Source organism: Panthera tigris, chromosome B4 (genome assembly GCF_018350195.1).
Source record: "Panthera tigris isolate Pti1 chromosome B4, P.tigris_Pti1_mat1.1, whole genome shotgun sequence".
NCBI classification, from domain to species: Eukaryota; Metazoa; Chordata; class Mammalia; order Carnivora; family Felidae; genus Panthera; species Panthera tigris.
The window spans coordinates 15,166,198-15,178,980 of record NC_056666.1 but is presented as its reverse complement, the minus strand read 5'-3'; the positions used below and the strand labels follow the sequence as shown (position 1 = coordinate 15,178,980).

The 12,783-nt window shown below is 39.0% G+C and overlaps 1 protein-coding gene across 1 annotated transcript in view; it reads right to left on the bottom strand.

The window, feature by feature from the left end:
- PTER (phosphotriesterase related) overlaps window positions 1-12,554 on the bottom strand; it is a 34,153-nt gene extending 21,599 nt beyond the window's left edge. Inside the window, exons 1-2 of the mRNA XM_007081259.3 lie at window positions 12,058-12,554; window positions 10,449-10,714 (exon numbers count right to left, since the gene is read on the bottom strand). Of these exons, the coding sequence (XP_007081321.2) occupies window positions 10,449-10,714; window positions 12,058-12,549 (758 nt within the window). The 5' untranslated portion in view covers window positions 12,550-12,554. The remainder of the gene's footprint in view (window positions 1-10,448; window positions 10,715-12,057) is intronic.
- Between the last annotated feature and the right edge of the window lie 229 nt (window positions 12,555-12,783).

Sequence of the window (12,783 nt, the reverse complement as noted above, 5' to 3'; positions counted from 1 at the left end):
CCCCGACATCGTCGTAGTCTGTTTCTCTCCCCTCTCCACGCTGATGCCTCCCCCATCCCCTCAGGACAGCGAGTCCCTTTTGTTCCACACCATGCCTCCATCCTTCATACCCTCTCTGATGTGGTCTCTTCTCTACCTTTAAGGGTAGAGTTCGTTCTGGTAGTCTTTGGGTCATTTTCTGGGTTATTTATGCTGCTGTATTATCGAGTTGTATTTGTGGGACCAGGCAAGCCTCCTACTGACTAAGGCAGATTCTTAATGTGTAATCTAAACATTGCCTGTGGTTAGCAAGTATAATTTGTTATTTCAATTAAATATTTCCCAGAAACTTTGGTTTCACACAAACTCAAAACCGTCAATTATTAGGGTACATTCACATGAACACACTTGTTTATTCCGTATATGAATTTTAAAGATCACTTATCTTTTTGTGTTTTAAGGCATTACTTTTATAGCACAGTCTTTTCAATGTTAGAAAACCACTGGGAATGGAAAGCAATAGAAAAACAGTTCAGATTGTTATGTATTAATTGTATTCCCCATCACCTACATCTGAACGAGCATCTTCCTCCTGCCTGGTTCCACACCATGCAGAGATATTAAATGACATCATAGAAGGAATGACGTCACACTTTCAATATTATGACTTAAGGGTAGGCTTACGCAAAAGGAACAGATGGCTGCAAGAGAGAAAAACCCTTGTTTAAATTAGACTAACACCAGAAGTTGGCTCCGAATTGCGAAATGTAATTAAAACTTTATTTTAAAATACATTTCACAGTTTATATACCCTAGGAAGAGCTTTTTACCATATGAACTTTCCAGCTGCCACCTAGCACAAAAGAGGTTGCATTTTTCATGTAAGGCGGTCCACAGTTCAGGGAATGATGGTATTGAGAAAAGTAAAGATAAATCTCATAGACATGGCAATCCTATTTGTTAAAATGTCACATTTCATGGGAATGGTGTCAGAGTCATGAGAAATTACTTTAGAAAAAAAAATTACTGGTAGAAGCTTTGGGTGGCTATAATGTACTGGAGAGAATATCTGACCAATGCCTTCTTTGGCCCTGACGTGGGCTGATCTGCCCAAATGTCTGTAAAGAGTACAATTTGGGATACTCCACAAATACCAATTACCAGCATTACTTAATTGCATTTTATTTGGCATTACTCGTGTATATTAAGAAGTTCTACCATGGGGGAGGGGAAGGCAAAAAGAAAAAGTTAGAGAGGGAGAGAGCCAAACCATAAGAGACTCTCAGAAACTGAGAATAAACTGAGGGTTGACAGGGGGTGGGAGGGCGGGGAGGGTGGGTGATGGGCACTGAGGAGGGCACCTGTTGGGATGAGCCCTGGGTGTTGTATGGGGACTGATTTGACAATAAATTCCGTATTAAAAAAAAAAAAGAAGTTCTGCTACATTTCAATCTGTCAAACATTTGTCTGCACTTTGTTTTTTTCTTATTGAATAAGTCCTGCAATGAAAAGAAATCCATGGTAAACAATAACAGGGGGGGAATGCACATAATGCATTAAGGGTTAGAAGTAGTTTTTCTTAACCCCCTTTGACAGATGAGAAGGACTTGAAGGCTTCAGTGACTTTCTCAAGACCAAGCAAATAAGTGCTGTTGTCAGAACTAGAAATTAAGCCACATGACGCCCGTACCCCATTTCTCCATTGTCCCATGCATAGAATCTAGAAGAAAATAGATACACACACACTGATGATGTAGTTACTTGCCGATATCCTCACACAATGGTAACCTGATATGTGTTCGGTGTTTGTGTTTCTGTGTCAGTGAGTGCTCCCTACAAACCAGTGTAGACTTTTATATAAAATTCAGCCCCAACCATACAAGTTATGTACATGTGGCCATAATGACATGCTTTCAAAGCATCTATTTTTTTTTCTTTTTTCTAGCTTTTCTTTCCTGTCATCTGCCACAGAGATAGCAGAAGAAATATCAGAGGACATTAGCAAATTTTAAAAAGGGGTGTGTTATTAGTAAATATTTCCTTTTTAAAAAAACTGTCACTTGCTTGTCAGGCCTCTACTTTGTGGCCTGAACTGTTTCCTTTGATTTTTCACTCCATGGTAGGATCTGAGCCAATATGACTAAATAAGTTCTCTTTACTATAAATAATGTGCACAATGTATATACTATCCAATGTGTGTACTCATTCCTCTCAGGCATGCTCTACTTATGCACATAATGCATGCATATGCATAATGCTAATAATAAACTGTTAAGAAATACAGCATTGTACACGCAGGATTCTAAATGTTATAAACCATTTCATGTGCATAGCATTCCAATTGTTCTTTCTTTAAAATGCCGTACTATTTAAGTATATAAGGATGTTTTGCTCAATTTAAGTTTGCAAAACATTTGCCTGGAATTGTTTTTGAATGGTTTCACGTTAATTCACTAGGATTCCTAGGAATTAAAAGTGTACAGTTCCAAGAATCCCAGATAATTTTTTTGTGGCTTTTCAAAGGCAACCTTAAGGTTAAAAGTCACCATAATTATAATTCAGTAATCATTTTTTTTAATGTTTATTTGTTATTATTGAGAGACAGAGACAGACAGAGCATGACCATGGGAGGGGCAGAGAGAGAGGGAGACACAGAATCCGAAGCAGGCTCCAGGCTCTGAGCTGTCAGCACAGAGCCCAATGTGGGGCTCGAACTCACAAACCACGAGATCGTGACCTGAGCCGAAGTCGGACGCTTAACCGACTGAGCCACCCAGGTGCCCCATAATTCAGTAATCGTTTTGAAGGCAGAGAATATGTTGTTCCCTGCTACTTTCCACTGTCTGGTACATGGTAATGAGGCGCTCAATAAGTATTTGTTGAACGAGTGAATAAATGAATGAATGCAGTAATATTCTACCCTCTTCATCTAATTAAGTGCATGAAAAAATATATCAAAATTGTAACCTATAAAGAGGTGAATCTGGCATGAATAATCAGAGGTACGAAGAATAAAATGTGTTATTAGCCCATTCCCTGAGCTCTCCCTTTTCTTTCAGAACCCTGGGGTCAAATTCTTCTACCTTCCACAGGGAGCAATTTTCAAAGAGAGAGGTGGGCTATTTTCCTACACTTGATTATTATTGTGCCCCTAATCAAACTCTGGGCCCTGGATTTCCATCAAAGTTCTGTGGTTTGTTAGATAGATAACCAAGTAGAAAAATGATGGAGGCATAGCACCTGTCTTTTGCCCTCCCTGGGACTCAAACTTTAATCAGTAAATAGTTAGTACCCAAATGCCTTCCAGCCATATTGCTTTACCCAACTTTCACTGGTAATGAAAGAATGGTGTTGTCACAAAAATACCTACAGCTACTCTATAGTACATTAAGGATAAAATTTCCTTGGAGATGAATTGCAAAGACACTATCCATGGGGTATCCTCTTTAATCACATACACCAAATATTAGACCAGGGGCAGACACAGGGCTGTGATTACATGCCAACTGGAAATGTAGATAGAGTTTCAACAGGGAGTAAAATTATACTAAATGATTAAAAGGCATAAAGCCTTTGTGGATTAACAACCCAAACAGGAACACTTAGGTGCTGGTGTTATTTTCCAATAACTGTTGACTTTGGGTGACTATAACTGTCAAGGACAGCCCCCTGCAGTGTTCCCTAGGGCTAAATTCACAGCAGTCCATAGGCGCATCCACAGACCCATATTTCTTAAAGAGAACAGATGGTTAGGGGAGGGCCTAGACACCGAAGCAGATTTATCTTGTCAGGTTGTTATCTCCAGGTAAATGACCGTAAGCAGGTCACAAATGGTCACATGACAACAATGTGGTTCAGAGGTGTCCTGAGGTGTCTGCCATTCATTAACTCTTCCCTCTCAGGGTCCCAACTGTTCCTTTTGGATAGGTAGATAACAGTTTTGCTATTGTTGTTGTGTTGTGTTGTATTGTGTGTGTGTGTGTGTGTGTGTGTGTGTGTGTGTAAACATACATTTTAAGATAAAATGCCTTATGCATGAATGCTAGTGAAGATTTATATCCCTTCCAAATATTTCACTGCTTTAACGTGATTGTGTCCATGCTGGAATATTTTATTTTGTATTCTGAAATGATAGAAGTCTTACCTCTAAGGGGATAAATGCACCAATTTTACGCGTGGTCAAGGCTGAGCGCCAGTCCTGGGGGAGACCCCCGTGTTCTAAAAGCAGCCACAGGGCAGAGCTAGCGCCTTTACTGGTTACCTGGCAATCAGAACAGCCGGTGGGTTCAGAACCGTCTCTTTTATGCCTAAAACGGCATGGTGGGAGAAAGGAATGATTCTGTGTTTTGTTCCGTTTTGTTTTCCTGGGAGGCCTTGTTTTCAGAATGCTCTTCTTTTTTTGTATGTTGTCCGTGCATTTTGTTGCAGGAAATACATGCTCTTTTGTGATTTGTCCCCATTATGAAAGCTGCCCTTTCAGTACAGATCAGATTGCGTGCACAGCCCAGCAGACCTCAGAGAGTCTGTGAAAGGCTGACCTAGTCAAACGTCAGCCTGGCAACTGTCTTGCTGTGAACACCCACATCAGAAAGCTAAAGTTGCCGGCATCTGCCTCCCTGATTATTTTTTTTTCTGTTACTTTATTCCGTTTGTTTTTCTAAATGCACTACTTTTTCTGAAGCCATTTTGCCCAGTTGACTCTCACTGAAATGTTCCTACTTGTATGTATTTCAGGCACTGGAACCCTGCATAGTCCCTAATATAGGTACAGAATGGGTGGCTGTTTGAGAAATGGTCTCAGGATTTTCTAGGATGCTCTGAATCTGTCTGATGCCAGGCCAACCTCTCAGTTCCATCCTGAGCTATTCTAGAGGGAGGCACTGGGATGGCAACCCCTGAAAATCAGATAATGTACCTTTGTTAGTTAAAAAAATACATATATATGTACATATACATATATATACATATATACATATACATATATGTACATATATATGTTGTTTGATTTTATGAGCAAAATTATCCTACTGTCCTAGGAGTTAAGATTTATTTCACAATTTCCAACAAAAGCTAACTTTCTACTAGGGCCAAGCGTAATTTTCTAACTTACCTACATATCTAACTATAGAGAGAATTAGAAAGATTCTTCTTTACGAATCACCATGAGGCGGTTCAAATAGTATGGCGGACTAAAGGTTCAGAGAAAGCCTCTCCAGCATAGTGCATGTAAAATACTGAATATAATGAAAGGGAAAAAATAATCATATTTTTAAATGCTTGATTAGGCTGGTGGGGAAGTAAAGGACTTTCTCATGGTGCAGAAACAACAAGGGAGCAAAGAAACTGAGAGGTAAGGGGAGACCTAGAGTGTTCATTTGCCTGGCAGGTGGGGGAGAGGGGTAGGTTAATGGACCAAAGGGAGACAGAGCCCAGCCTGGATAAGGCAGGAAGTAAATTGGAGAACACAGTTCCCATCAGTACATAAAGGGAGGGCTCCCTCACCCCAGACACTACCCATGTGGGCAGAATAGGTAAAAACCTGGTTCACAGAGGGAGTCTTTGGTGATATGCCTTTCTCAGTATTGTCTTCTGGTGAAAGGGAAGCAGAGTGAGAAAAAATGTCTCCAGTGAGAATCCATAACCACAAGCCCACACTCACTGAGTTTAGGGGACAGAATTCATAGAACCTGTGTGGTTCGAAACTCTTCAAGTCAAAAGTTTAAACAGTCACACACATACAAAAAATACTGTATGACTTGAATGAGGTACCTGGAGTCATCAGATTCATAGAATGGTAGGTGCCATGGCCAGTGGGGAGGAGAAGTGGGGAGTTGTTGTTCAGTGGGTACAGAGTTTCAGTTTTGCAAGATGAAAAGAGTTCTGGAGATTGGTTGCACAACACCGTTGAACTTTATACCTCAAAATGGGTACAATGGTAGATTTTATACTATGAGCATGTTGCCATAAATAAACATTTTTTTTATTTACAAAAATTGAGTCTAAAGTAGAACCAGATTGGCAATGCCCCCTAACTGCCTGTAAGAAATAAACAAAACAAACAAACAAATGGGAAAAAAATCTTCTAACCTAGGATTCATGATAATTTCCAAGGAATCCAAGATCACAATAACATTTTTTTAATATGAGAAAATAACCTCACATGAATAAAAGCCAGAAGAACCAACAAACTATAAAATCAGGCCTTAGAAATTAGATTTATTGATTACAAGGTAAATATGGTATGTTTAATATTTTTTAAATTTTTTTAATGTTTATTTTTATTTTTGAGAGAGACAGAGAAAGAATGTGAGTGGGTTAGGGGCAGAGAGAGAGGGAGACACAGAATCCGAAGCAGGCTCCAGTCTCTGAACTGTCAGCACAGAGCCCGACGCGGAGCTCGAACTCACGAGCTGTGAGATCATGACCTGAGCTGAAGTCGGACAGTCAACTGACTGAGCCACCCAGGCGCCCCTATATGTTTAATATTTTTTAAAGATTTAATTGTAAACATATTGAAGGAAAAAGAAATTATCAGAATTAACCAAGCAGATGTAAAAAGTAAACAAACAGAACTTACAGAATTTTTTTTTTGAAAAGACTGCGGTTTTAAGTTTTATGTTCTTATTTTTTTTCAGTTTATTTATTTATTTTGAGAGAGAGAGAGAGAGAACAAGCTGGGAAGGGGCAGAGAGAGGGAGAGACAGAATCCCAAGCGGGCTCTGCACTGTCAGTGCAGAGCCTGATGTGGGGCTCGAACTCATGAATCGTGAGATCATGATCCGAGCCAAGATCAAGGGTGAGACCCTTAACCGAGTGAGCCACCCAGGTACCCCTATTCTTAATACTGTAAACCAAATTGATAGGCTAGGCAACAGATTGATTTTGCTGGAGAGGGAAGTAGTAAATAGGAAGATAGAACTTTAAGAAAAATAGTTCAAATATGCAAATGGATGGAAATATGAAGGAGATGTTAAGAGACCTGCAGAACAGGTAATAAGATCCTACATATATCAAATTGGAGTTTATGATGCAAATAACCAAGAAGATACAGATAGAGTGATATTCAAAGAGACAATGGCTAAAGTTTTCCAGAAACAATGAAAACTACATTTTCATATCCAGGAATCCCAAGGATACGCCATAAAAAGAATTTCACACTGAGATAGATCATAGTGCAAATACAGACTACCAGAGACAGGTTAAAAACAGAAAGAAAAAGGCACGTTACTTCAAAGGAAGCATAATTAGATTCAGCCGACTTATGAACGGCAGTACCATATTTCAGTTGAAAATGGAATATCTTTAAAGGGCTTAGAAAAACTAACTTTTAATTAGAATTGTATATTTTAATTAATTATGATAAATTGCCTTTTCTATTTGATTACCTCTTATGAATGAAGGAATGAAGGCATTCTCAGATACCTATATGCTAAGTTTTTATTACCAAAACAGATACACATCAAAGGATCTTCAAATGATTTACCTTAGGAAATTCAAGGATAAAGACCTGAGATGTAAGAGCAAATGGTGAGCAAAGAAAATTGCCAGCAGAAAGGCAAATCTAAATATACAGTGACCATCAATATGTCTTATGATAGTAAAATCATGTCTAATCACTGGGATTAGAAAAAGAAAATAGACACACATTCTGGAAAAAAAAAAAAAGGTATAAAACTTAGATGGTAGATGATTGAAACTGAAGGGTTCTAGGGTCTTTGTCTTACCAGGAAGGTTGGTAAGAAATTTATTATATTTAAAATTTGATATGTTACATTTGATACATGTTACATTTTCTATCATAACCACTAATAGGATAGAAATAGTATATATACCTTCCAAAGTGTTAAAGGGGAAAGATAAAATAAGGAGGTGAAAAAAATCAGTAAAAGAAATCAAGAAAGAATGACATTAACTATGACAAAAAGAAAAGGTGGGGTAAACATTTTAGTAAACATGGTCAATGTATGTAAACTGAATTTTTCATATAAAAGAAGAGACTGGGTAAATCCCAAACCCAGCCACATGCCCCTTATGTAAAACACATCTAAATTATAAAACTAATACAGAAAGATCAGTATAGTCGCACTAGCATCAGATAAAACAGCCTTTCAAACAAAAAGCGTTACTCAAATTACTAGAGATAAAGCAATTCAATATACATTGAAATAAATTTCAATTCACCAGGAAGGTAAAAAAACTTGTGACAGCATAGCTTCAAAATACACACACATACACGCGCGCACACACACACACACACATACACACACACACACGTGCGCGCGCAGACACGCAATCAGAAGCTAAAAATCCACTGTAATAGATTTTAACATACTGCTTTTTGTAATCAATCAGTTGGGCGGTCACAAAATCAGTAGGAATATACAATATTTGAACATAGTTAATTTAATAACTGTAGTCTAATGGACCTATAGAGAGCATAATCGTAGCATGATACAAATGTTTTCAAGAACCTAAGAAATATTTATGAAATTTAAAATATATCTTGCTCATTTGCATGACATACTTCACATTGTTTAATGAGTATTAAAGAATCATCTTTCTTGATTAGAGACACTACATATGTTCTGTATCATCCAAGGTAACATGATCAAATACATTATTTTAAATTCGCATGAACCTACCCTAGATCTCATGGCACATGGTAGAGTGAAGATTCAAAAGCAGGTGTCTCTGGGTCCAAAGAGTCTCTTCTTCATACTATGGTGCACTATGTCTACGACGGGGATCTAGAAGCATCCCTGTATTTTATCAGTATGACCAGAAGAGTTTGAAAATAGCCACGTATAGGGGTGCCTGGGTGGCTCAGTCGGTTAAGCGTCCGACTTCAGCTCAGGTCACGATCTCGCGGTCCCTAAGTTCGAGCCCCGCGTTGGGCTCTGGGCTGACGGCTCAGAGCCTGGAGCCTGCTTCCGATTCTGTGTCTCCCTCTCTCTCTGCCCCTCCCCCGTTCATGCTCTGTCTCTGTCTCAAAAATAAATAAACGTTAAAAAAATTTTTTTTTAAATTAAAAAAAAGAGAAAATAGCCATGTATGTACTGTTCTTGATACTAACCCAGTTGCCAGGAAAATTGCCTTTACCTTGACGTTCTCAGTCATTAATATTGGCTTCTCTATTCGGCCACAGCTATAACTTACTTTTCTCAGCACAGGCTTTTATAATATTTCTATTAAGTAGAAGCATTGTTTCAGTACATTCTGTAGGACTGCGAGTTTATTAAATAGCTGAATGCCAGGTGTGATTATGAGAATTTACCAGTCTGTTGATATGGCTTTATTCCACTATACAAGATAGAAGTAATTGTAATGTATTATTAGTCTCATTTGTACTGTGTTACTTCCTTAATCAATTTAATTCGTTAATCAAAGGCTAATGTCTAGCCTTTGCAACACTGTCAGGCCTTTTCATAAAACAAACTGTAGTCAACACCTGTTCAGATAGTCATTTATTCTGCTTGCTCCTACACATCTAATATAATGTGTTGGGAGTTGAGGGGTGGACTCCAAAAAGATCTGTCCATGTTTTAACCCCTGCACCTCTGAAAATGATCCTCTTTGGGAAAAGAGTCTTTGCCGTTGTGATGAAGCAAAGGGTCTCGGGATGAGATCATTCCGGATTATCTGGGTAGACACTAAATCTAACGATGTGTCCTTCTAAGAAATGAAGAGAAGACACAGACAGATAGGAGGAAGCCATGTGAAGAAAGAGGCAGAAACTGAAGTTATACGGCCGCAAGCCAAGAATGTCTGGAACAACCCGACAATGGAAGGAAGAAGGAAGGTAGATTTTTCCCCTGGAGGCTTTGAACAAGTACAGTCCCACCAGCACCTTCATCTCAGAGTCTGGCCCCCAGAACTGTGAGAAAGAAATTTCTGTATTTTAAGTCACCCAGTGTCTTCTAATTTGTGATAGCAGCTGTAGGAAACTAAGAATACTGCCAGACAAATCATTATACCTATTACTATCATGTTTTCTAATTGCATTTGCAAAATTCAGAGGATTCAAACCACCAGTCACAACAGCAAACTTGAATGTTTACATTTATGGTTTTCTTCTCAGGGTGAAACCATTCACTTTCCCTTCCTTCTATATTTGCAGAGAAATTTATCCCCCAACTGACAAATACTGAGCGTGTACAATTGGCACCTACTGTAATATCAGAGACAACGTGCATAGAGACAGTTATTATGAAGAGTTGGGGAGGACTCAGTAAATTAAAAGGAATTATTTACACAAAATACCTAGGACACTAACACACCCAGAGTCGGGACACAAAAATGGCAGCAACGACTTTTATTGGTGTCTGTTGTAAAACATTATAAATACTATCATCCAGGTAGTTAGTGGTTTTCTCTAGGTGATTAGTATTTCATTAATCTGACGATACTATTTATTTGATCATCCATAATCATCTGGTGCCTTGGGACTTATTTGGAGATAGTCTGCTTACCTATCAATGTGGGACATAACCGTTTTGGAGACGTCTACACCTGCTTCTTGCAACACTCGGATAATCTGAAATGGTGCGCTTGGATTCCTTCCAGGATGAATAATAACAGGACAGCCGAGCTGAGCCTGAGCATGAGCTGTTGCCTGAAGAACCTTCTTCTCACTCTCTGCCAGAGGCCAGGAGCAACCAATTTCTCCAATGACCCCACACTTGATGCTAGTTCCATCAGCTCCATGGAGAATTTCATTAATGAGGACATCAGTAAGCTAAGGAAGAGTGGGAAAGAAGATACTTTACAGATTGTGGAATTTATCAGCCCATAGTCACCACAGCGTGGGAATGAAATTTAATCATTTCGTCATTCGTGCTTTAAAAAATCTGCTTGACATCCATTCAGCGAATACTGGCCAATGAGAAAGGCCAAGTCTCAAATTCCACAAGTTATTCTAAATCAAAGACTCAATAATATCTTACTGTGATTATTTCACAAGAAATTTGGGGCTTTAGAAAGCTATAGGGAAAAAGATGTGACTTCATGCAAGTACATTCAGATGAGAAAAAAACAAACAAACTGTGATTTAACCTGAGGAACATCTAGAGCGTAAAAAGACTGCCCTTGAACATACGTCCACTGTATTAACTGATTCTTTAGTCCTCCCTTATTTATGCAGCCCTTGGTCCCATACAGCATAGGAAATTCACAGCACATGATATTAATATCATATTTTTTGGTTCATATGTATATTTACTACTAAGAGTGGTTGGAAGAATGTATGATAGCTGACTTCAGGATAGTCTTCAAATAATAGACATATAAAAAGGTAAAGGGCTGATTGGAAAATAATGCAAATAAAGCTTTGAAATATGAAGATTTTAATAATTGACTGATTCTTTGCAAACACTATGGGTGACATTTCTTGCCTATCAAGCAGATAATGGAAGACACGTACAAATGAATACAGTATGTATAAACACATTAAGTTACTATCACAGAAAGAGAGCACATGTGTATGCAAAAAAGACTTGTGGTTAATTCTTTCTTTTTATCTCTGAAAGATTTACTTCCTTCTGCCCATTCTTGCCTCAGATCATATGATAACAAAAACAGGAATGGATTTTCTTCCACCACCCCTCCTGTTTTGTAAAAGAAGGAAACATATTCGCAAATGCGCCAAGTCTTTGCCTGCCAAGTTTCACCCTGCAGTGAATTTTTATTGCTGGTTATTATAAAATCCAACAAGAAAATCGAGGTTACATAACTGAAGTTTATGATGGAAAAATGAGGTTTACAAACAGACTGTGGCACCACCACTGAGCACAGACACAATACATACAAATCTAAGCATTCACACTTTGGGTTTTCCAGTGACCAGTGGGTTAAGAGCTCCTTCCTTCACACTTTTTTTCTTCACGAAATGAAATGTTCCTAATTTGGGTCCCAACTGGCAGATGCCTTTGCTAGCTAGCAACCTTCTGTAGCATGCCCAGCTACCTCTGAGTCAGTGACATTCTCCAAATGTAGGTGACACACAGGGGTAATCCGACGTCTGGAGTTCTGGCTTTTCTGAGTTTACGTGCAAACATTGCTGAACAACTTGGGGCTTCTTACCTGTTCCACTGACATGGCTCTGGTGTCTGGAGAGTGAGTTGCGTCCACATAAAATCCAGCTCCAGATATGATATGGACGCCGGTCTCTTCGGCAAGCCACTTCAAAGTCTTCACGTCTCGGCTGATGCCAACAGTAGTGTTCTCGACCAAAGCCCCTCCACCATTGGCTTTAAAATACAACAGTTCTTCCCTGATGGCTTCCGTCTCCTGATTCAGCTGAAGATTCTCCTTATGGGAATAAGGGTTCTTTTGAATCCAAAATAAATTTTTCATCATAATAGGTTCTTCGGAGGTAGCTTTGTAACGTGGAGGAGGTGGGTAGTAACAGCAGTCAAAGGTCATTGTCAAATGTTCGTGGGTCAGAGTGCGGCCCAGTTTGCCTGGCTCTACCAGGCCCAAAACAGTTTGGACTTGCCCACTTAAGGAGGACATTTCTGATGATACCAGGAGATGCTCTGAAAAGAGTGTTTTCTGGAAAAAAAAGAAAACCATAATCAGAAAATTTAACACACACATAAATTCTGTCCATAGGGGATGGGAGGCTGTGAATGTATACCCGTGTAAGAAAAAGAATCAATGAGACTAGAGATATGGTCCCATTTATCACCCTGCCAAAGCCAGAGTCAGTCTCTAGTAAATTGTGTAAGTTCACTGCAGCCTTAAGTGACATGCATGGTGTTAAATGTCCCCCGGCCACTTCCACTGGGACTCCTCTGCCTGATTTAA